At 45.3% G+C, this 25119-nt stretch overlaps 7 protein-coding genes across 7 annotated transcripts; 5 read left to right on the plus strand and 2 right to left on the minus strand.

Moving 5' to 3' along the window:
• Positions 1–1712: 1712 nt before the first annotated feature.
• Positions 1713–2879, minus strand: CCR75_009011 (uncharacterized protein; the record flags this gene model as incomplete). Its single annotated transcript, XM_067967058.1, has 1 exon — positions 1713–2879. One exon carries the CDS (start codon positions 2877–2879, stop codon positions 1713–1715), a length of 1167 nt encoding a protein of 388 aa, XP_067821103.1.
• An 84-nt stretch (positions 2880–2963) lies between these two features.
• CCR75_009010 (uncharacterized protein) lies at positions 2964–4539 on the plus strand. The gene is made up of 2 exons (XM_067967057.1): positions 2964–3533; positions 3611–4539. The coding sequence occupies exons 1-2, from the start codon at positions 2979–2981 to the stop codon at positions 4211–4213; spliced, it is 1158 nt and encodes a 385-aa protein (XP_067821104.1). The 5' UTR covers positions 2964–2978; the 3' UTR covers positions 4214–4539.
• A 330-nt stretch (positions 4540–4869) lies between these two features.
• CCR75_009009 (uncharacterized protein) lies at positions 4870–5226 on the plus strand (the record flags this gene model as incomplete). The annotated part of the gene is made up of 1 exon (XM_067967056.1): positions 4870–5226. The coding sequence occupies one exon, from the start codon at positions 4870–4872 to the stop codon at positions 5224–5226; it is 357 nt and encodes a 118-aa protein (XP_067821295.1).
• Positions 5227–5256: 30 nt separating this feature from the next.
• Positions 5257–7389, plus strand: CCR75_009008 (uncharacterized protein; the record flags this gene model as incomplete). The annotated part of the gene is made up of 1 exon (XM_067967055.1): positions 5257–7389. The coding sequence occupies one exon, from the start codon at positions 5257–5259 to the stop codon at positions 7387–7389; it is 2133 nt and encodes a 710-aa protein (XP_067821294.1).
• Positions 7390–7509: 120 nt separating this feature from the next.
• Positions 7510–8484, minus strand: CCR75_009007 (uncharacterized protein; the record flags this gene model as incomplete). Its single annotated transcript, XM_067967054.1, has 2 exons — positions 7510–7810; positions 7874–8484. 2 exons carry the CDS (start codon positions 8482–8484, stop codon positions 7510–7512), a joined length of 912 nt encoding a protein of 303 aa, XP_067821298.1.
• Positions 8485–20601: 12117 nt separating this feature from the next.
• Positions 20602–22446, plus strand: CCR75_009006 (uncharacterized protein; the record flags this gene model as incomplete). Its single annotated transcript, XM_067967053.1, has 1 exon — positions 20602–22446. One exon carries the CDS (start codon positions 20602–20604, stop codon positions 22444–22446), a length of 1845 nt encoding a protein of 614 aa, XP_067821297.1.
• A 379-nt stretch (positions 22447–22825) lies between these two features.
• CCR75_009005 (uncharacterized protein) lies at positions 22826–23506 on the plus strand (the record flags this gene model as incomplete). The annotated part of the gene is made up of 1 exon (XM_067967052.1): positions 22826–23506. The coding sequence occupies one exon, from the start codon at positions 22826–22828 to the stop codon at positions 23504–23506; it is 681 nt and encodes a 226-aa protein (XP_067821296.1).
• Positions 23507–25119: the final 1613 nt, after the last annotated feature.

The raw sequence follows: 25119 nt of genomic DNA on the forward strand, positions 1-25119 counted from the left end.
TAAGGCTTATGAATAGAGAAAAGTAAAATTGAATGAATATATTTAGTTTCCTACGTAACGATCTTCTATCTATCTACCACTGTACTTATTATATTAATAACTAACTAAGTATGGTGCCTGTAACGGGGCACTACGACTTGTACTGCTTCAGTACAAGTCCACTTCGCACTGCTTCATTTGCGAGTGGTGCCTTACGTTATTTCACGTACACTAGTACGTGCAGAGGAAGATTTCTCTTTAAGGTAACTAACTAGCTTAAAGAGGGTAAAATGAAAACTGTATTAACATAACTAAGAAGCACTACTCACAAAATGAAGCAGTGTGAAGTGGACTTGTACTGAAACAGTACAAGTCGCAGTGCCCCGTTACACCGAAGATGTGTGATAGTTGGGTGGGAGGAGGCCCTGTAGCCGAAATTCCCCATAGTGTAATGAGGGGTGCGAGATTTAATAAGAGAACTTCGTCAAAAATAAATCTTTAAGAAGTCTGACCTTACAAACTTTGACCAATCAAAGGCCTCCAAATCCAATCACTTGTTTAATACATGAGAGGTGATGACCCATTCGCGGAAACTGAAGCTCATTATCAGCTCCCTAATTATAATGTAAAAAGACAATTCGATTTTCTCCTCTCTAAAATGAAGTGTATCCATGTCAATTTTGTAGTAATTTATTTAAAGTTCGAAATGTTGTTGTTGTGGCTGTGCATGCTGGCAATACCTACGACTCTGGCACAGGGCGATTTTGCATCACTAGATCCAGAGGCAGCACTTATCGCCGAAGATCCACATTTCACTCCGTATCATGACAAACCGCGAAAAGTAGATGCTGACGCCCACTACGCACCAAGAGAGCGTACCGTGGAGAAATTCGACTTTGACCCGTCCGAGGGTTTGACATTCTTTGTCGCGAGCAAGAGTAGCGAATGTTTTTTTCAAGATGTCAAACTGAATAACGACGACTTGAGTGGTGCATACGTGGTGAGCTCTGCCGATTCGCACATTGATCTAGAGGTAAAGAATCCGGAGGGTGTCACGATTTTCCACCGACTTGATGACGCAGAGGGAGAATATCGTATTGAACCGAAGTAAGAATGGTTTCATTGTGATAATTATGAACACATGACTGTTAATTCGCAAGCTGTTATCTCATTGTCTAGACAAGTAGGTGTTTATCAACTGTGCTTTCAGAATTCCGACTCGGATGGCAAGTTGGTGACGCATGTGATTTACACCTTAAAGTCGCAGCATCCAGTTGAAAAAGGTAGCACGCGTGTAATTTTGATGATAGCTACAGAACTGTGAATGATAAAAAGGCGATTGATGTGCAGAGCATGTCAGTTTATTGGCCAAGTACGCTTCACACGTGGATGTGCGACTTGGTGAGCTGGAATCGGAGTTGAGACTGCAGCTAATCCGAACTAACCGACATATCAAAAGTACGTAGTTCCGAACGAGTTATATTCCACTGATTTCTCAAGTCAATACTTTTTCATGTCGGGACGTTCAGTGGAAGAAAACATGAACAAGCGCGTAACATTCTACGGGACGCTCGAGTGTGTCATTTACCTCATCGTGTGCTTCTTTCAAGTCTATTACATTAAACGGTTGCTACATTCACCCCGCAAAGCGCGAACCTGGGTGTAAGACACGTGGCGATCTTCAAGTAGAGGCTTATATGAATACATGTTTTTGTTTAGCCCGTTCGTCCTCATTACGTCTGTAAAGCTGCATCTAATGCATTAATATATTCAAGGTCTGGACAATTACGAGCTGGTTGATAGCGTGTCCACAAGTCAAGAAAGTCTGGACCAAGTCCATTAACTTTCTCCCCCCTTTCGCCTTCATACATCCACAAGAAGCCTCGGGCTACATTTTCCAAATCCTGTTCAGAGAGCTTTAGAACGGTCCACCACGGTTCATTCTTGTCTGTTGCTACATTTGGCCCCACTTGATGACTATACAAGCAAGCGAGGTACACTGCCCCAGCTGCGAGTGCAATACAGTCGAATGCTAAAATCAAGCCACTTTTCACGGCATCTGCGACCAGCATGAACGTCACGTCACGAATATTCTCGTACGAAATATCCGGATGCATTGCCTCTAATGCAAATATACGCTCCATGTGCGGGGCTACGTAAGCAAATGGCTGCGGCACTCCTATTTCAAACGACAAGGTAAGCAACAAGATGCGTTCGAGTAGCAACACTTTGCTGGCATTGGCTTCGACCTCCCCTACTTCCACGATCTCCAGCAATGCATTTAGCCACTCAAGATGGTTGGAATTTGCACCTTTCTTATCATTGCTTACCGTCGAGCGCATTTCACATGCTTTACCCTTGATGTCAAGTTTGAGTTTCTTCTTAATTGGACCTGCAGGCGATGAAGAGCTTTGTATTGCAGTAGTTCCAATTCGTTTAGGTGTCAAAGTCTTTTGTTTCTTAATAAGTTTTTCCTGAGCTTGTTCTCGACAGAGCAACAAGTACATGGAGCATTCAGTGACATACCGGACTTTGACTGGAAATTCCTCGGTCTTTCCAGCTAAAAACAGTGCCGCCGTGGCCACTAGAAAGCGATCATGGGTCGCAAACGAGTGCATCATGTAAAAGTGCTGGATAAACAATTGAGCCGATATGCTAGGCGCGTCAGGCATGTCCAACAGCTGCGCCAAATGTTCCACAAACGCGCAGGTGGTGCGTCGCAGCTGCTTCTCGATTTGCCATGGTACGTTGGACTCTAGGTAGCTCGGTGTGCGAAAGACCGAGGCCATTTCGGCGTCCGTACGCTTCTTTTCAGCATTCAAAGACGTTGCACTTGACGTCTGTAGGATCACGTCGCGTAGCATTGGGAACACCCACTTGCCCACGGGTTGAGGAGCCATGGTTTAAATAATAAACTGTGGCCCTTTGTGTACTAATGTACCCCTTTCACTCAAGGTTACACTGTTTCCGATCGTGGTGACTGAATAACTACGAACACGATGCTGCGATTGGTGCTGCGCAACGCCCAGCGCGGTGTAGGCGCGTCCGCCGCCATGGCGGCTTCGCGCCAACTTGTTCATCTCGCAGAAGCTTCGGTACCTTCTTCCGTCTCGAAAGCTTCGTCCATCTTGTCCAAGGTAGGGCGGGACATTCCTCTTACGGTGGTCCCTCGAGCCGAGCGACGAGCAGCGCGTCAAGCTGTGAAACACTCCTCTGATGGTGGTGGTGGCCACAAGATTGTCCGTACATCGTCACTACCTGCAAAAATCTCATTTGCATTGCTAGCTGGGAGCATTTCGGGCTCCATTGTGTGGCATTTCTTACTGGACGACAGTATCAAGAGCCGTGTCACAGATACGTTAGGAGCTACGGTTTTGGGTGATATTTATTCTTTTATCGCGAAGAAGGTTGAGACAATCGTCAAGCCTTTTACAGATCCATCTAGACTGAAATTACTACCCGATTGGCCAATTCCACAAGTGCCTGCAGGCACGCCTCCTGTTCCCGTGCTGGTGCTCGACCTCGAAGACACGCTTGTGCACTCCGAGTGGAGCGTACGTAGTATTTTGTCAAGTACTGCTTCAAGAAGTGAGGAGATTCTTTGATGCTAATCGACTCAATGTGGCTGTAGAGAAAACATGGGTGGCGTCACGCGAAACGTCCTGGAGTGGATGAGTTCCTCGAGACCTTGTGTCAGTACTATGAGATTGTAATCTTTTCACAGAATTATGGGGCCGAGGAGATTGTTCAAAAACTGGATCCCAAGCAGTGCGCATTGCACGTGCTGTCGCGTGATGCGACGCGGTATTTGAATGGGGCGCACGTGAAGGATTTGGCCAATTTAAACCGCGATTTGAAGCAAGTGGTGATTCTTGACGATGACCCCGCAGCGTATCAACTTCAGCCAGAGAATGCGATTCCAGTCAAGCCTTTTATTAATGGACGGGACCGTGACGACCACGAATTAACGAATCTAATTCCGTTTCTAAAGGCCTTGGCTTCCGAACGCGTTTCGGACTTTCGCCATGTGATTGGAGAATTTCGTGATGAAGATGGTCTTGTCCGTGATCTTGCGTCGAAATACAGTGCCCGTGTCCATCAGCTTGAAATGCAAAAGCAGCAGCAGAAACAAAAAGGCTTTGGTGGGTTTGTTCGTGGCCGATTGTCCCACCATCCGGCACCCTTGGCTGGCAACGTCGCTGCAAGTGGCTTTGCTGGGGCTCCTCACGTTTAACTGATCTACTATAAATTGGTGCAAGCATGGAGCAAGTAAGTGCATGTAACCTTGATAATGCATCATTAGTCGACGAGCGAGCTTTTAAGGATTACGAGATTTTTAAGGCAATGACTACACGAAAAGTTCGGACAGCATTCGTTTGGTTTCTATAGCTTTTTGGAGACTTAACAAGTCCCTTATCAGAAAAGTCAAGAGTAATTATAAATAGTACGCGCGCACTCTTGCGTTTCACTTTCGTATCTTCGTCAAATGACGAAAGCAGCCAAATTAACACAATTAAGCTCAAAGTATTCTGCTCAGCTGCTTCTATAATTACATTCGCATACCTCAACTGGTATATATCAAAGGCTCTCAATAATACCGTGTACAAGTTGAGCAAACTACCGTTTAAATAGACTGTGGAGAACCTCTCGTACTCAATAATTAGCTAAGAAGATCGCACGTGACTAGACGAAGGAAAAGATTTTCAGTTTGAGCTCCAAAAGCATAAATTTAAGTGAACTAGTATGTAACGGGGTGTATGAAACTTAAAGGTTGTTAATTAATATATCATCTATAAAAACTCGCAGCGCTTCAATAATTTCAATTGGTCAAAACCATGAAAATGTATAAAATAAAGCTATGTAGACCAGTCGAACGAAGGCGCTAACAGAATGCCTGAACAACGTAAACGCCGCCGCTCCCGCTCCGCAAGCAAGCTTCCGGCTCACGAGCTGGACGAAGCTCAGCGTCTCGAAGCGGAGCGCATTGCTTTTATTGCCAAGCAAGCCGAGGAGCGAGCCGCTGAGCGGCGAGCAAAGGATTCAAAAACTTCCTTCCTCCAGTCGAAACATGTGACAACGGGCGAGCGGAAGCTACCAATGAAGATTGAAGAGGCTTCAGTAGTGCCCGACACATCAAATTCGATGCCAAAATTTCGTTCGAAGGCACAGAGAGAGAAAGATGCCCTTGCACGCCTCGAAAAGAAGCAACAAGAGGTGAAACACTTGATTTTCTCAATTATTTCTTGAGAAACATGCTAAACGACATTGCAATGATAGATGGAGAAGATGCGCAAAGAAACTGAAGCTACTAGGCGCCAATTTCTGCAACGACAACGAAGTGAGAAAGAGCAGGAGCGTGTTAAATTTAATAGCGAACGTCGTCGTGACGGAACGACTTCAAGAGATAAACGAAATGCTGCTGGTTCGTTGTTATCAAAGAACGAGACAAAAAATGCACTGTACGAGTCGAACGAGGCGGAAGCTTTACAAGCGTTAAAAGACCAGTATCTAGGCAAGACCGTGAAGAAGAAAAAAGTTGTCAAAGCGAGTGAAAAATTCTCCAAGATTTTTCACTTTGACTGGGAGGCTTCGGATGATACAAGCGCCGATTTAAATCCTTTGTATGCCCAGCGAATGGATGTGAATCTGCTCTATGGACGTGGGTATCGTGCTGGCGTGGACATGCGTGAACAACGCAAAAAGAACTCTTTTTTAGAGCAATTGAGTCATAAACGCCAAAAGGAGCAGCAACGTGCGGACGAGTCGGATACGACCTTGACCAGTGATCAAATCGTGGCTCGACAGCACGAACGCGAGCGTGCTTTGCGCAACATGCACGCACGCGAACGAGGTTTGATGCAAGAAATGGCTTCGCGTGAGGCGAAAATCATGGGCACGCACTGGTCGGAAAAGTCGCTGGACGAGATGAAAGAGCGGGACTGGCGTATTTTTCGTGAAGACTTTGACATTACGCTCAAAGGAGGACGTGCTCCTCATCCTCTTCGCAAGTGGAGCGAAGCTAACAAGATGTTGCCCGATGCTGTGTTTAAAGCCATTCAAGAAATGGGTTTTGAGCGGCCATCACCGATTCAAATGCAGGCGATTCCTGTGGGGCTGCAGAAGCGCGATATTATTGGCATTGCAGAGACTGGTTCGGGCAAAACGGCTGCGTTTGTGATTCCAATTATCGCTTATATCTATTCATTGCCAGCTACTATGGTAGCTCGCACGGGGGAGCAAGGACCGCTTGCGTTAGTCATGGCACCGACGCGTGAATTGGCTTTGCAAATTGAACAAGAAGCGATTAAGCTCTGTAAATACACGAGTGTGGGTCCATCTGAAGCAATGAGTCCTATCAAGACGTTGTCGGTTGTTGGTGGCCAGAGCATTGAGGACCAAGGATTTCGTCTTCGTGAGGGTGTTGAAATGATCATTGGCACCCCTGGCCGTCTAATGGATTGTCTTGAAAGCCACTACTTGGTGCTCAATCAGTGCAATTATGTCGTTTTGGATGAAGCTGATCGAATGATTGATATGGGCTTTGAACCTCAAGTTGTTGCCGTACTTGAGAACATGGGATCACTACTCAAGTCAGAGAACGAAGAAGAAATGGAGCAACAGCTGATGATAGCCAACGGAAGCCAGCCAGGACAAGAGCTTCTCCATCGTCTTCGAGTGACGACTATGTTTAGTGCTACAATGCCGGTTGAAGTCGAGCGTCTTGCCAAGACGTTTTTACGTCATCCTTCCATTGTCAAAATTGGCGACGAAGATTCAGGAAAGAACAAGCGGATTGACCAGCGTGTGATGTTTATGAATCCAGGCAAGAAACGCTCAAAGCTCGTGGAAGTGCTGCGTGAGATTTTAAGTGCCCAAAATGGCTCAATGCCACGATCACGAAAAGAAAAAGTAGTGGATGGCGCGAAAATCATTGTGTTTGTAAACATAAAGAAAGAGTGCGACTCGGTGGCGAAATTCGTATCAAGCGAAGGTTTTCGAGGCACGATTTTACATGGTGGAAAAACGCAAGATCAGCGGGAAGAGAGTCTTCGAATGTTTCGAGAAGGTTACTGTGATGTCTTGGTGGCCACGGATGTGGCTGGAAGAGGGCTGGATATCCCAGACGTGACGCACGTTGTGAATTTTGACTTGCCGTCGAAGATTCAAAACTACTCGCATCGTATCGGTCGTACAGGTCGAGCTGGCAAGGACGGTGTCGCAATCTCTTTCTTAACTGACAACGACGAAGAAGTCATGTATGACCTGAAACAATATCTCGTCTCGACGGAGATGCCCGTGCCTAGTGAGCTAGCCAATCATCCATCCGCCAAGGCAGCTCCTGGTGCTCGAGATGAAAAGGGTAACGTCATTGCGCGTTCTAAACGCGATACGGTCATTTACGCCAAGTAAAAAGGTTTGCGCTGGTTTAAAAAAAATTGTGTTTTTTTTTTTGATATGCTTGAATAATAGGTTCGGTTATCTTGGTGGCACATTCAGTCAACAAACTCTTTATCTAGCGTCGCCTACCCGTTAATTGATCTCTATAGACACGCCAAGGTGATGCGAGTCACTGTCGTAATGCCGCAAGTCCATTTGCGCCGAGACGCGAGTTTTTAAATGTTGAGACGTGCGCCATTCAAACGCTCCAATGAAAATGCCATCCGACCCAATGGAGCTCGAGACGGCCTCGGTCTCACTTAAAGTGTACTTGCTCATCAATCGCAACGATTGTTTGTCCTTTCGTCGGTCAAAGACAAAGCGAGAGCTCATAAGGAGCTCCGGCAACAGCGTCTGCGCCACGTCAAGTTGAACGATTCGTCCACTATCGTTTCTAGAGCCAAACGAGCATTAGAAATAAAAAAAAAACGTAGGAAATAAAAAAAACGAGCCGTACACTTGGAGCAAAGCGAGTAAGTCTTTGTGACAATAACGAGTCGCGACATTAAGCGTCGTGATTCTCCCGAGCCTGTCGCAATGGTCCAATCCGACGTCGTAGGCTCCTAGAACTGCAATAGCCAACTCGCCCAGCTTCCCTCCTAGCGTGGCTTGCAATGTCGGTCCATTCACTGCATCAATTTTCGCTCCAGCAAAGTAATGTGGCGTCTTGTAATCAGCTCCAATGCGCGCGAAAGAGGCCGGTGGTTTCTCGGTAGCAGACTCTTGAGCCTCCAATGTTAAGCGTAGAGCGTCGCTGGCCTGTAGATGCGCCTGTAATGCCAACTGGCGAGACGAACTCATGCGCAGACTCGAGGTGATGACAGAGTTGAGCTGGCTTTCACACACTAGCGCGGACTCGACATTGCATTTCACAGCGGCCTTGAAGAACGATGCGAGCACGCACGACTGCAGGCCGATGGCTGTGCCGCTCGGTGTGACAGCATTGATCGCTAACGAATGGCGCGATCGAGAGCTTGGCTCCAGGCGCTCATTCAGCCGTATGTTCTCGGCCAGGAAATCCGCGTACAGGCTGCTACTGAGTCCCACAGTGGCACGTCGACCTGCCATGACGTACAACGGGTGCACTTAATACGGTACAGATTTTACGTTGGACGTCATTATGGTTGTTTTGTGTTCCATATTGGCACAGTCATTACATCAAAATCATAATTTATTTAATATTGCAATTTTGATTTGGTTATTTTGCGTTTGCCGCCTCCTATAACTCGTCAATGGACCTCTGTTTTTACACTGGACAATTGGTATGAAAATGAGATTGAAAATGATCGGTCGACTTCCGAAGTGAAAAGATTGGTATGAAAATGAGATTGAAAATGATCGGTCGACTTCCGAAGTGAAAATGAAGTGAGGTGGCCTAATTTAGTCCTCTTTCCATGTTTTTTAGATTCAGGCCGCACCGGCTTTGATCATTCATGACATAATGAATGCGACAAGATATGCCAGTAAAACGAGAGGGTCATTCGATGCGTAATGATCTTGACCGGATTCAAGATCAAGCCATGCAGTTCCCTTAACAAATATTCACAATAGTGACTGATGAAAAGTAACAGAGAAATACTATGTGTCTTTTCCGGTAATTTTCGCATCATAGGTTTTTATTTAAATTACAGTATCATTGCACTATTCGTTTTCATTTAAAACTCAATTCGTTTGCGCATGGTGTAAAAGCCCGTGCGCGTAGCCTGCGAGACCGCAAAGCTGGCAGCTGCACGGAACACGGACCAGCGCTGCTGCTAGTAATGCAAACGTTTCAGTAAAAGTTAATGCGTTTACTGTTGGAATGCGTCACCTCCTTCACCAATTCGAGGTGACTAGTATAAGTCACCTGCTACTCCCTTACAGGTGACGGTGACGAGTTACCTTCTACTCCATTGAAGGTCACTGGCACAAGTCGGCGTCATCGTCCAACTCTGTGGCTACTGTCAAGGCCTCCGATTCACCCGCCACGTCCGTTAAACCTACGGATTTAACGTGACAATTCGAGAGGTGATGACGAGGTTGTTCGACTCGTCGAATCTCTTTGGTGGGGAGTCATCTTGTGATGACTCCGTGGACGATGATAACTCTAGTGATATCAGATTGCATCACCAGGAGTGAAGTGATTGCCAAGCTCACTTCGATAAGCATACTTCTGATGGTGCTAGTATGCTTCACCATGGACGGAGGGATTCTAAGGATGACGCCGAGAGTTCTGTAAGCGTCAACGTTAGCATTTATCAACGGGAGAGTGTAATGCTTTGCGATTCGCTTCCGATAAAAAGCCCTGATTGTCCATTAAAGGCAACTTAACTTGTTAGTCTGGCATGACCAACGAGTGCTACCAAATTCCGTTCGTCGGATCAGACAGGATTTACAAGTTAGCTGGGGCGAAACGTAATTCCCTATCGGTGCCCTCTTCCGGCATCGATGGTACACATGTAAGCGGAAAAAGGATGCCACTCCTTTTGAATCAAGCTTGGGGAGCATTCGTACAGAATGTGCAAATCATAGGCGGCGAGGCCTGGATTTACAAGCTGCATTCTTTTCGTGACCGATTCGAAAAACGACCGTAGTCGGTACACGCTACAAGCTGCACCGTTTGTCTAGAGAGGCAGGGTTACGTTGCCTCTTCTGGGGGACAATTGTCCATGCTGTATTAAGGGTGCCGTTCATGCCCATAAGGAGGTAAACTCCATTAAAGATTCATATTGAAGACGCTTATCTCTTAAGAGATGCGCGGAGAATTGAGAACCTCCACTACTGTTACGAGCGTTAGAAGCGCTCGTTCTCAGATGGACCTTCTTTCGAGGAGGATGGGTCTCGTTCTTCTGTCGAACGAGACCCGGATAACGTCCACCAACAGTCGGGAATGAGGTTTGCAGCTATCATGCGAGGGTGTTTAAGCCTCGCCATCTAACGAGCGATTTTTTTGTCTCTCGGTGGTTCAAGAAGCGTTCAACTAGGAAACGATTTTCACCATTCAAATCCGTAATGATTGTGGAAAGGTAGGAAAAATCGGGTTTGCCTCATTCGCCGAGCCCGAGTCATCACTGTGACTTGGGTCACATCCTCCGTTTTTTACGAGAGGACGTTAATCACGAGTGATTCCGTCGTCGCGTGCTAGTAATGACGGTTCAACGGTGTTTCTTGCGAGCAACTGAAAAATTGTACGCAAGTTGCGGTTGATAAAATTGCAAATAAACGGATTCATTAGTCTCTTGAAGACGAGCTGGTGACAACTCATCAAACGATCTCTTTTTTGAAGGAAGTGATGGAACGTCTGGTTCATGAGAACCAGACTCTGTCTCGAGATTATCATACTTTGCATCGGAAACACCAGGCTTTGGTGGATGCCTTAGACCGTGCTGGCTTAAATCGGAACGTAAGAAGCCTCGTTCTGATGGTACGGGTGGAGGCGCCAGAAAAATACCGTAGGAATACCGTAGGATGTGACGCAATGCCTTGGCGGTGCAGTACACGAAACGGGTCGATATATCTGGGCAGTAATTTGTTACTGCCTACATTTGTCACTACATGTTTTGCTAGGTTTGCCGTAGACAGTAGACTTCGATTGTTTACTTTACATGAATGAACATTTACTCTTCCGTTTTCGTAGGAGTTTCATTTCTGTCGGTCCACCGCAGCCGCGATAGTATTCTACAAGAAACGGACCACTATTTCTGTAGCCAGCAGGAATTCTGCTGCTGACTCAGTTTATTTTTGCCTTCAGTGCGACCGGTTCGCACTGCGGAGATTTCATACTGCTCTTTAGTGAGAGCATTCATGTTCTCACGAGCATTTTTTTCGATGCTGAGTATTTCATCATCGTTGATCGCATTGACTGCTGAGCTAATGTGTGATGAGCAAGAGCTCAATTATCCTTCCGTGAGCGAGTCCCTCCCCAGTCATTCTCAAACAAGGTGGGTATACGTGGTTGGCGTAAGCAATTCTCGAAAATCGGTGTATGCTTTGTAGAAGCATGCACTGAATTGTTGATGGCAAATTCTTCAATCGGCAAGACTTTAGTTCAACTCGTAAAATAGTGGACGTATCCGCGAAATATATTTTCGAGAATATGATTTGCGCGTTATGTCATACCATCTGTTTCAGGATGGTCAGAAAATGACAATTTTAATTGTGCGCTAAGTGATTTGAACACAGATTGCCGAAACTCCGCCATAAATTGGAGTCTCGATACAAGGCAAATTCACGGGGTAACCAATGGAGTCGAATATCGTGTCAACAAAGACACGAGCACAGCCTTACGCTGTGACCGACTCCAGGACTGCAGCAAGATGTACCATCTTGCTGACAGATCAACAAAAACAAGAATACCATTATTTTTGTGATCGTCTTCGGAAAATCCGAGACAAAGTGCATCGACACGGACTGTCAACACTCAGCTGGAACTGGCAGAGGTTGTAACGGAGCACGGGATGAAGCACTGGGCTTAACCCATTGACAAACTTCGCAAGCACGTATACGAAATCATTTGGCGAGGCCAGTGAAAGTCGCGGCTTATCGTGATATAGTAAATTTTCTCAAATCCACGATGTCCAGTTACTGGTGCATCCAAATATACCTTCTCCGACTCCAGTGTCTTCGCCTCTTCGCGCAGACTCTTCGCTTCGCTCTCTTCTTCCTCCCGCCTTTCAGCATCGGCTTCAGACTTTAACACGCTAATGAGCTGATCCGGTCCAATTATAGCATCTTGAAATGTGGCTGAATCAGCCAAGTCCTTAGCTTCTACCACATTAGCACTTGCACGCCAGTGCTAATGTGGTAGAAGCTTAGCAAGAGAGGTCGAGTCACTGTTTCCATCTTCTGAAGCACCACCCACATTCGTGACCTAAAGTTGGTTCCTTTCACACGCGTAATCGCCGCTTGTTTTGACGTGATTCCGTTTCTTCGGGAGGACTCGCCTCTTCTAATCCAGCCTCACGATACTCCGGACTTGAAACTTTTAACGATCGATTTGATCCATGCCCGAAGTTTGCGCTTTTTTGGTCATGGAACGCTGATTGTCAGCGTTCCTTTGAGGTTACCCATGACGAAAAGATTGTACTCTTTGACAAACCATCAGTGATTACACCATTTCGTGGAATTGGCGTTAAGCCGGTACCGTTGCAGCGTTCAATTTATTGAATGCATGCACAATCCGCCATCTTCCTGTTGCTTTGCGCACATGGAAGGTTGGAGAGCTAAGTGGGGAAGTTTACTCTCTCACATTGTCCTCTGCTAAGCCTTCGGCAAAGAATTTGCCGATCGCTATTACTTATTCACGAGGCAATGGTCATTGTTTTATGACACAGTATTTAAGCCTGTGTTTTTTTGAATCGATTTCGTGTCGAGTGCATTTATTCTTAGGCAGCTCGCACGGTACCGATTTTGGGAAGACATCCTTGAAGCCTTATAAATTCTGTCAATAAATTATTGTCTTTAAGAAGAAAGACTCCAAAGATTGCGATGTAAAACGTTTAATTCGAGTCTTCCCATCAAAGGCTTTTGCTCATCGATGAGCTGCTGAGAATTCGTTCGTTCTCCGAAATACTATAGCCGACCTAATATTGGCCACGTAGTTGTCATCCTTGACAAGTACAAAAATCTGCTTAACTTTGCCACTACGCAGATCACGCAACAATCGTTTCGGTTCAAGCGTTGGAAATCGATTACCTCCGAAATAAGGTTTGGAGGCGCTATCAGATCAAGTGTATAATCGCCTACACTTGTTTAATTGCTTACTAAGACGTTAAGTATCTCAGTTCCTCTTTGAAACTTATTTGCAAACGTGCTTGGGAACCTTTGACCGCAGGTTTCTGAGAACTTAATCCCACATATTTTGGGGGGCTTATTCCCTCAAGTTTTGTATTGGGATATTCCCCCCAACTTCCTCGAGCTGCGATTGCGCATCCACAGCGAAATTCTCTACGATCGACTCTCCAGCCGATCTAGGACAATCGCACTGTCTCTTATCGACAGGCGTTTCAAATTTTCTTGGATATTGATTTATAAGCAAGCATCACCACTCAACTTATTCGAGTGGCCGAGCTTCGACGCTACCTGTGCTTGTTTACAGCCGTCGGGATCTCTTCCACAGTAGGATGGGTATTCATGCTGAGGTCTTGTGCAATCGTGCGAACCACAAGTGAGGCTATCGCACTCACTCGTAGGACATCCACACGTTTGGGGACGCTCAAAGACGTTCATCAAAGGATCCTTTGATGAACAAGAGACAGGAATCGTCCCGACATGATACTGCCATTTTATGACGGGCTCGTACTTTCTGAGCTACGGTAATCTAAGGATGAACTCAAATTTGTCACCTAAATCAAGTACGATGAGATCATCATCGTACTGTTTACCCTTAATGTGTGTTGGATAACAATTACACGTTATATGCTGTGTCATATGCGCCTGTTGCTAGGCCCACTGTCATCCATGTTAGAGGGATATCACGCTCAATAAATTTGAGTCTGCGATATTTTAGCGATCGACGCCCCAAATCGACCAGGGACTAATGTGGCAATTTAGTTGACATTTCAATTACAAGGTGATGAGGCTTATCTTATCACCAGAGGCATTTACACAATACTATGTGTGAGGAGCAACTTTCGTCAAGAGGCCTCCAAATTCTTTTGACAATACTGGATCAGGAGGGCACTCCGCACCCACTGACCCCGACCATTTTTTGATGATCCTCGCCGTTAAGATTTCGCAACAGCACCAGATCAGCGTCCTCCGCTGTTCCTAGCTAGGGGTCGGTCTTTTTGCTCAGTGATTCTAGGCACTGGGCGTTCTCATGGGCGAAGTGGCCTAACTTTTGACAACGATTGCATTTTTGCAATCGTTTGTAACTTGAAGATCGAGGTTTACCGCCCTTTACATACGAGAGGTCCATAGGTCCTCGACCTCCGTTTTCTTGTCGTCCTGGAGGGCGATAAGCTCCACAGTGAACGAAAGTCTGTTTAAGACTAAAGTTCTTCTGTGACGCTATAGAGATCGCTTATCGAGCTACTCTAATTCAAGCCTAAAAAAGGTGGGTATTGACAGGACCGTCTACAAGACCTATAATAAACACAGTTACCTGTGTTTGTTCATCAACTGGATGACTCACGATACAAATTACAAGGTATCGTGTATGCTGGGCATAAGCGTGGAGGTCACGCTTGCCCAGCTTCAAATCCAGAGCTCGACTCGAGCCCTGAATTCGGCGCGTGGCAACTCAAATTTTGCCTAACCCGGGCCTTAAAGACCTCATACGACCCAAAGACTAATAAGTCGTGAAGCTCGAGCCCTAAGGTTCAAGATTTGGCACGTCCGGCTAAGTTGGACATGCCAAATTCCACTTTCGTCGCATCATCACTGATACGGCGAGCTTTAATGGCGTCGTCTAGTTCGACGAGCCTTCTAAAAAGGTATACGCCTTCAACTGCCTCAAACTTAGAGATTTCTATATTTATACTTTCGGGTCGACGTGGAAGCGTCGGCCCGCTATCAGCATGTAAAATGCTGCTGTCTCAACAGTTTTAAAATTTGAGCACTCTGTTCTCTCAACACACATCCGCGTGTTGAGAGCCTTGTTGGTGAAGCAAAGCTATTTTCTCTTGGGCCGCGTCGAGTTTGTACTGAAGGAACTAGCCTATGGTCGCGTCTTAATCATTTGTGGTCAAAGTGAGCAGCGTATTGCCAATGGCTGCCCTGTCTACAACCGTTTCATCTGTTCGATCTCTCTTTATTTAAGGGAATTGAAATGAGTAAACCTTTCACGCGTTACGTGATCGCCGCCTGAGGGGCTGGAAAGCTCCCTCCCTAATAATCCAACATGTCCATGTTAAATGGATTGTTCGTGGGCTGTTGAACAGACCACAACGTGCTAACAGGTTTTGCGAGGCACCCTTTGCTATTGCTGTTAACAGTACTAGGCAACCTACACTGATTGCAGTGTAGGTGGGATACCTCGGTTACTTCACGTACACGACGTGCAGAAGAAGATTAGAGGTAACTTCGTAGTCTTAGCTCCCAGGTTATATCTAAGGCGTTAGAATAGAGAAAAAGTAAATCTGTATGAATAAAAAAAAGTAACTACGTAACGATCTTCTATCTACTACTATGTATGGCGCCTACGTACCCACCGCACAATCGTGCCTTATAATGATTGGCGGGACTAGTTTCAATTTATTCAACCAATTAATAGGACTAATATTTTATTGCGTCAATATTACCAAATTTGGTAATATTTGAACTATCAATTCAAATTATAAAAGATATAATTTGTTCTTCTCTATTTATTTTCTCTCATGCGAAATAATAATTATGAAACGGGACACCCGTCACAATCACAGTCGGCAAATATCTCGATGCGACCAATCTGCTTGTGGTGCTCTGCAAACGCAGGCAGCACATTTTACCGATGCCCACGATGTCTCTTTTGCAATAGCCCCATTAAGTCAATCTTAATCGATTTCATCGCTTTAAACTATCGCATTTTTTCAATCGTGAACTAGTTAACCCTGTTCAAATAGAGTATGCGAAAGTCGTGGAAGAATAAACCTTACACCGTCTTGCAAACTTTAAGCATGAGGAAGTTTGCGCTACACCAAATAAACGTTCAGTGAAATTCAACTCTTCAGATTGAGTTACATGATGATAATGTAAATTTTGACTGATATTTATTTAATCATTTATTGACTTGATTAACGTTTAAATTTGTTTGGGTGTATGATCATAAGTCACGTTGTTTGTGACGACAATACATAGCACAAGCATGGAGCCAGCATTCAATACAAGCTACATTTTGTATTTATATAGCTATATATTTCAATTACTATAACACACTTGCTTTTGTTATGATATACAAATTAAAGACTGACTATTTTTTGTTTGCTTCAAAAGGAGACACTTATATGCTGCTATCGCCGAGTTCATTCGACATGAACTCGACGCGGCCATTAAAATTCTTGATAAAATTAAATAATATTGAATTTTACTTGGTACCTAATACTTAGGCTGAATGCTTCCTCAAGCATTTGTGTAAGTTCACAAAGGCAATTTTTGGTCGACAGGATCTCCCACACGAGTATAACGTGGACGGACAGGAGTCCTCACGCAAGAACATGATGGTCGAATCGGGGTTCCATCATCACCCATTGCCGATGTGGTTGAACCAAGGTTCCCACATGGGCAATTTGTGGCCGAGCAGGGGCTCCCACATCGGTTTACGGCGGTCGAGCAGGGGCTGCAGTATCAAGTGTCGACGGTCGAGCATGGATTACTCCCGTCACGTGTTTGCGGTATGATGAATGAGGACATCCAGTGCCTAGGGGGGTGAGAGTTCATCGCCTGGCTGAGTATCGACTCGAAACACGACGGGCAGAAGCCTCGAAAATTCAACGTTGAAACGTGTTCACGCTATCATTTACGTGTAAAATAGTCCACAAAAGCGCCAATACATTGAAGTCGCGAGTCCACCTCGTGACGCGTCCTCCATTACACGCCTTTCGGGACTCTCTGGAAGCATTTCCTACGTGATCTCAAGAGAGGCACTGTGGAACAGGTATGTTTGATCGCCAACGAGGTGGTTACCGCGACAAGCGAAAAGCAAATGACGCGATCTCAAAGCGTTGAGCCAAAGTCAACGCGTGAACAAATATTTGCGTAATAGTCATGGAAGACTCTGCGAGAGTCTGGTATCCCAGCTTTTGAGTATGCAGATGTATTCCTGGGTATAATTCCGGCTAAGTTCCTGTTGATCGTGATGTTCGGTACGAGATTGACCAAGTGCCAGGTTCGAGGTATTGCGCGACACGGCAGTGGCACTTGCCTCTAGATTAAGTCGAGGCTATTGACGAATTCTTCGAAGGCCGCCGCAAGGCGGGTCACGTCGCGAGAGTGCCTCGCCACATTCGAGTCCAAATTTCTGTGTAAAGAAGGCTACGGGAGGTTGGCTGTATAGTGCATGCGTTTAATAAGCTATATAATGCCACGATTCCTGCGCAAACACATATCCCCTAAAGAACATGGTACTAAAATCCCTGTCGGGAAGCATCAGTTTCATTGCTATCGATCTTACTGATGGCTTCTACTAGATCCTGATGCGACCAAGCGACATACCACTCACTGCGGGGAGTACCCTCAGTGTCATGTTGTGGGAAGGGCTATGGTGCCACAAGGGTTGAAGAATGCACCGGCCACTTTTGATCGCATGGTGTCTCAAATGTTGAGATAAATCCGGGACTTCGCTCCTAGTTACTTCGACGGCATCTTCGTTCATAGTTGCGCTCAGAACAATCTCAGCGATATCCAAGTTCAGCTTCGACACTTAAAGCAGGTATTTCAAGTCATGCGAGGCAACAAGTTGTACGCGAATCCCGAGAAGTGTGTCTTTTGTGCACCAATATTCCGGTGCTCGGTTGCTATGTGAGTAATTCGGGAGCTCCAGCTGATTCAAAGAAGGTGTCGTCAATCTGTTCTTGGCCCACGCTCCGAAAACCCTACGGAGTTACGTCAGTGGCTCGTCTTGGCCAATTACTTGCATAAGTATCAAATGTCAAAGCCGGTTCTATACCGACTTTGTTGACACGTTTGAAGAAATAACACCGGGTGGTCGTGGCGTCCCGAGAACCAAATGGCCTTCGATGCAGTAAAGACCTGGCTTCAGCGATAGAGTTGGTCCTTCCGGACGACTCCAAGCCATTCCACGTGGTATGCACGGTGCAAGTGACTTCGCAATTGGTTGTGCCCTCATGCAAATTTGATGATGGAAGCTGTGAACGAGTCGTGAGTTATCAATCACGACAGATGAAGCCAGTGGGGAAAAACTATCTATTGCATGATAAAGAATTGTTAGCAATGCGGTTCGCACTCATCAAGTTCCCTGTTTACCTACTTGGGGAACGCAACTGTATACCGTTCATGTATCGCTGCGCACAGCGATGAAGACTCCGCACTTATCACAATGGATGGCACGGTTGCTGTCCTTCTTCTTCGAGTACAACTTCCTCGTGCATTTTAACAATATTTCTTGGCATGATACTGGGAGCATCGGGCAAGTCTATCACGACGTTTCAACTACGATCCTCGGACCGCGCTGAGTCGCCAAGTGACTGACGACAATGACGAAGAAGGGTCTCCATTTGTGACCAGTTCATGAGTTAACCCACGGAGTCGAAATATCGTGTCAACAAAGGCACAATCAGCCTTTGGCTGTGATCGACTCTGGGACGGCAGCTAGATGTACCATCTTGCTACAACGATCCACAAAAACAAGAATACTAATATTCTTGTGGGTGTCTCCGGGAAATCCGAAGACGAAGTCCATAGATATAGACTGCCAACACTTTGCCAGAACAGGTAGAGGTTGTAAGGGAGTACAGGATGATACACTAGGCTTCACACGTTGACCAATTTTGCAAGCACGTATGTACTTGCGGACGAATTCAAACTGGCGTGAGCCATGATGCACAAATAACTAGGCATCGTGGACTTGAGAAGACTTATACCTCAATCTAACGCGACTTCTACTGGTCTCGTGCACGATGTCCAATGCAAACCTTTATGGGTGGGGATGACGACACGAGATTTGTTGCCAGCAATGGCTGTATAATACAACAAACCATTGAGTGTTGTATATCGACCTGTTGAGGATCGATATAATTTCGTCAATCCTTTTAAGGATTGTTGGGATGAATTCCTAAGGTAATCCATCAACCCTTTAAGAGCCTTAGCATTTTGACAAGCTCTTCTAACGTCGTCAAGGAGCTGACGACGGAACACTTATTGTTGCATCAGTGGCCTTATGCTGATGTTGATTTGCGCAGCCGGCTCAAAATCGGCCGGCGCAAAAGGAAATCAGCGACGAAGTTAAGTCGTCCTGGTTTATACTCCACGGAAAAGCTATTTTCTGCGAGGAAAGACAACCATCTCTCCATTCTTTGCGAGAGGTGTGGACTGTATACGGCGTGCGTAAAGACGCATGGTCCATATATACAATGAACGGTCTATCTCCCAAGAGATAAACCTTAACTTAGACAGTGCATAAATCATGGAAAGAAATTCTATGTGATGCACTGGATAGCTGCTTTCAGCAGGTTAAAGCTAACACGATTGATAACAGACGACGCAATTTGTACCGTTTCTTACTGTTAAAAACTAGCATCACGAGTAGCATTCTTCGCTTCACGATCACTTTATTCCTGGTGATGCATACTAACATCACCAGAGTGGTCAACGGCCATGGAGTCATCATTAGATGACTCCCCAACAAAGAGTTCCGACGAATCGAACATCCTCGTCATCTCCTCTTTGGTTTTCACGTTATAACTCAGCAGTTTAAAGGAATCGCACAATGTTGAAGACGTGCGGTTCATGCGTTCAGATTCTCCTTTAGATTGTGGAAGAGCCCGCTTCTGTCCCTTGACGTCTCACCCTTGTCTATTTGCAAAAAAGGCTGACCACTTCATACTTTCCTCCACCGTCAGTTCGTTCAGGACATGGACGCGACAATTAAACTCGTTTTGAAACGACGCCAGGGAATATTCAAACATATTTGCCGCAATATGTATCTGCCACGCGGCAACTATATAAGAAGGTATTTGACTTATAGTCCATAAACACAATTAAATGTCTGTTTTCACGACGGTCGGCTGGTGTACAAGCATGCGACCTTGCTATTGTCGCATCTTGCGGCGGATGCCTGGGCGCAATTTCCTGCTGTTTAACATCCTTTGATGCAGATAAAGGTCATTTGATTTACGTGTTCGCCTATTTCGTTTTTAAGCTCCTGTATTTTGAACAGATCAGCAAATTTACGCTACAGTATATAACGCCCATATGTAATTTACATGTTGTGCTCGCAGCAGATCCAAAAAACGATGCTTACCCACCCATGCGACAACCAAACAAATGACTGTATGCTCGTCGATGTCATGATAATTGTAGAAGAATGTCATCCGAATTAACGAAATTAATTATACAAATGCTCGGGACAATATTTTTTACTGATAATGCTAAACGTAATCTTCATATCTCTTGGTCGCCAACAATGTCACAATCGTAATTTGCGTTTTTTTGGTGTACTTCGATTCTTTCTTGAATATTTCACAGTCACACTCCAGACTTTTAACAACCAAGGTAATGATTGGTCAAAACTCGGTCGTCTCTTTTTGCTCCATTATAATAACAATAGTAATGGTACCATGTCCTTCCTGTAGCGCCGATGTTTCTCACTCGTGCTCGTGCTCGCAATGCGGCACCAAACTCGTAAGAACCTCTTCCATCCAATCTACCTACGCTGTAAAAAATTCCAGTCTTACTCGTCGCAATACTTCGAAGGACCGAATCAAAAAGAAGAAACAGAAAGATAAAGAACGAGTCACGACTATAGCATCCGACCAAGCAAAAGACAAAATTATCACACCACCTGCTGCTTCAGGCGACGAAGCCGCAATGATTTACAAAAAAATGCTTGCTGCTGTTCGAGGTGCGAATCAGGACCACGATGAGGTCGTGAGGGCGTTTAAAGCGGATTGCAAGCTGTACGGACAGGGACAACTTCGATCCCGGGTTTTCTATGAACGATTGAGCACATACTTTGGAAGTGAACTCATGCTCGCGCATATGCTTCCAGAACTCGTGCGTCTCATTGCCCATGATCAAAAGCGCCGAAAACTCATGAAAGTGCATGCAAAGAGCAAACAAACAGGAGGCTTCACGAGCCCAACGACGAGCAACGTTCGTGCTTCCAATAATCCACCGCCACTGCTTCATACCGATATTTCGACACGCTCAAGAATGCCGCGTCCAGTACAAATAGCTGGAACGCGTCCCTTGTCGGCGTCGGCGCTCATTCGACAGGATAGTATCGAGAGTGATACATCGAGTACAACAAGCGGAGAATTCGCGTCCCTAACACGCTCTGGACCCACGTCTCGAGTCGTGGCGACACGACATGCGCACAAGCTTCAGTGCGCCATTTGCAGTGAAGGATTTGATCTCAAACGACGTCGCCATCACTGCCGCAAGTGTGGCGCCAGTGTCTGTCCTCTATGTTCACCCGCAAGAATGTTAATCTCTCCGGATCACGTCGTGACGTTAAGTACCAAAGAAAAAAAGCACGATCCGTCCCATCCGCAACGCGTTTGTACAATCTGTGCCCCTCTTTTGCAATGTTTTCAAAACAATTGGAACGCGCAGTATGCCAATTGTCATAAAGCGAATCCACATGAAGCCAAATCACGGGTGCATTTGCCCTATAGTCGATCGTTAGAAAGCGCGTGCCGTTCGGCTGCGGATATTCTTGGCAATTTCTTTCGACCAGAACATGGAGCGGAGAGTGACCGGTACATTCCCGTTCGGTTTCTTAAACGAGCGCAAGGAATTGCGTTTCTCACGGTGATTAAAGCAGGACTTTTGATTACAGCCAAAATGGGGACCGGTATTGTCATTGTCAAGCTCGAAAACGGCACGTGGTCGGCACCATCAGCAATTGGAACCGCGGGGATTGGCGGTGGCTTGGAAGGAGGTGGAGAATTGATTGAATTTATGGTCATTATGGGTTCCAAGAAGGCTGTCAAGGTGTTTTATCGGACTCAAGTGAATATTGGAGGGGGCCTTAGTGTCGCGATTGGACCTTTTGGACGTGATGCATTGGCTCAAGCAGCGGCTAGTCGAGAAGGGTTTAATGCCAATTATAGTTACTCGCATAGTCGAGGACTTTTTGCGGGTATTTCTCTCCAAGGAGCACTCCTTTCTGCAAGGACGGAGATGAATAGTAATTTCTATGGTCAGAAAGTCACGCCACAAGAGATTTTGACGGGAGCAATTCCACCGCCACGTGCGGCGCAGTGTTTGTATGATGCCATTGAGCAAGCGAAAAAAGGAATTGCACGGTTTGAAGCGTCCGAAACGCAGCGACGTCGGTCGGCGTCGTCGCATTCGCAAGGAATGTGTAGCTCTTGCCGATGTCAGGAATTTGTGGCAAAAGCGTTTTCGAAAAAGTGCAAAACTTGTGCGCATGTGCACAGGGTGACGTAGGCTTTTAAGCTGCATTAATGGCGTTGCATTGGACAACGTACAATTTTGCTCATGCAATTCGCGAAATGCCAAGTGAAGACTGTATTTTGATATTTGTAGGTATATTGCCACAGTAAGCAGTAGACTTGTGTATATGTATTGCACACTCTTGCAAAAGTAACCGCATCTATTCGTAGTCAAGAAGCTGTGCCTTATAATTATAAAAGTGTATTAATAATTCACGTCTCCCTTGGACTTGATGGCTTTATTCATGATGTCGTCTATTGACAATGTACGCCACACCACTAATCGTTGCTGATTTGTTTGCTCCTTATTATGCGAGGTCTAATATCGCAATAAATGTGATCGAAACTCATTTAATTGTGCCACTAAATCGTTAATGTTGCTGGCGGTTGCGCTCACGACACTAGTTCTTCTAACGAGCTCGTCGCTGTCAAGCAATGTTGGCTCCATAATTGAGCTACAACCTGATCATGCTTTACAGTCGCAGCGCGGACTTTATGGCATCCCGCAGTTTTTTCACGTTGTGGGGCTACAGCCCGCCTCAGTCTACGATATTAAAGTGTCGTATCTTGCCACGCAGCCATCGCTTATTGTGGTGCATGTAGAACGCGTACTATTGCCATCGACCTTGATAAATATTGACGAGCTTAATGCAATAGATAGAGCCCAGAAGAAGGATTTAATGGCTCCGACTCGTCGAAAATTACTTACCGCGCCCAAATTCCGCCTTCATCCGATAAAGTTAAAGGAGCACAAGTCTGTACAGTACCGTCTGGAGTCTATCGATAATGCTATTGAAGTGGAATTTTCTCTCTTAGCAGAAATTGAAGGAGTTCGACGTCCTGATTCCGTTAGTGAAACAAACGAATATTTGTTCGATATTGTCGTGGAGGAGGTGTTATTAGGGGTATTTCCGAAACATACTTTGGTGCTAATCGGATGGCTGATGATACTTTTATATATAAGTAAAAAATGGGTACTTCCATTTTTGGAGAAGAAGATCGCGTTAGGATTCTTGAAGGATCGAGTCGAAGTGGAGGTGACTAAAGAATCGTGAAAGATGAAGCTGAGATAAATGTGCAGCTTATATGTCAAAAGTATCAATGCGATTTATGCTCACACTTTTTTGTTTTTGTTGAATTCCACCAGTCGACAATCTCTTTAAAATTTACAACTCATTATTGTGATTTGCAATCCCCAAAAATTTGCTTGAATATGCACAAATCTCCGCTTTATATTTCTTTAAACGCAACTTAATGGGTTGTGTGTTTAAAAAGTCTGGGCACCAAAACAGGAGCTGTAACAGGGCACCTTTTGCTAGTGCTAATAGCAGTGCTAGTTGTAACGGGGCACTACGACTTGTACTGCTTCAGTATAAGTCCACTTTGCACTGCTTCAGTTGCGAGTGGTGTCTCACGTTCTTTCACGTACACTAGTACGTGCAGAGGAAGACTTCTCTTTAAGGTTACTAGCTTAAAGAGGGTAAAATAAAAACTGTACTGATATAATTAAGTGTCTCTCTTTCTATCTTGTAAATGCTAACTTAATTATAATCTAATACTAAACATGCAATTGAATTCTTATATTTATCATATTTGTAACTCTCTTTGATTACCTCTACAGCTGATTAGTCTGCGGATTAAATAGATATAATGGTCTATACCTATTTATGGATAATTTTTTTGAACATTACTATATAAAGTAATATCCTCAAAATATTATCTGCCTTCTAGATAATATATTTATTAACAACCTTTAAGTGTTAATTTCATGTAACGATACACCCCGTTACATCACCCCTCCCCTAAACGACAATAACTCTGACTGTCATTGGATGGAGTGGTCAGTATGTGACCACTTAATTTAAACACGATGTTGATTGGTCAGAACCATCATTTTAAATTCCATCGAATGAAGAATCAACTCATGCGGGGTGTCGATAGTGCTGCGCCTTCGGCTGCAGTTCGTGCAGCCGCGGGTGACGCACTGTTATCTATTGCGGCAGACGGAACGTCTGCCGTAGTATCTTCTACTCGCACAACACTAGATGTTGCAAGTGCACGTGGTGATTGACCACGTGAATACAACCCCTCTTTGAAGGTCGACTACGAATGCGAGTCGGACGAAATGGCCGACTCGGGGAGAATGGAACAGTCGCCTGATAGACGTCAGGCGGCTGACTATGAGCCTCCGAATGAGAGGGCTCATTCTGATAGACGAGTTAATAGTCTATATGGATCCAACGATGAGGATGATCCCTCATCGCCCGTACGATCTCCCATACGGTCACCTGCACGTGTTTCTGTGCAAGGTGACGACGATGGCGTAAGCCATCGTAAGAAAAGTTCTTGTGGTACCCCTACCTCAGTGGATACAACTCAGGGGAGGGAAGACAATAAAATGTCTCATCTTACCCCTGAAAGAAGCCGTGACTTTTGCCAGAACGGCTTATCAATAGCTTGTCTGGAGAAACCACTCCTCTAATAAATATCCTTTTATTTATCGCGACAAAGCCACATGGCCTTGATCCCAGCGCAAATAACTTTCGCGCTGAGGAAGATTTCTATCTCGATGCTTTTCTTAAGCATCGATATTTATTGGCAATAATAAGCGAGATAAAGTCTCACTTATGCAAGCCTGGAGCGCGTTCAATCGCAATGTCAAAGACAT

This window comes from Bremia lactucae, linkage group LG5, assembly GCF_004359215.1.
Source record: "Bremia lactucae strain SF5 linkage group LG5, whole genome shotgun sequence".
In the NCBI taxonomy this organism is placed as follows: Eukaryota; Oomycota; class Peronosporomycetes; order Peronosporales; family Peronosporaceae; genus Bremia; species Bremia lactucae.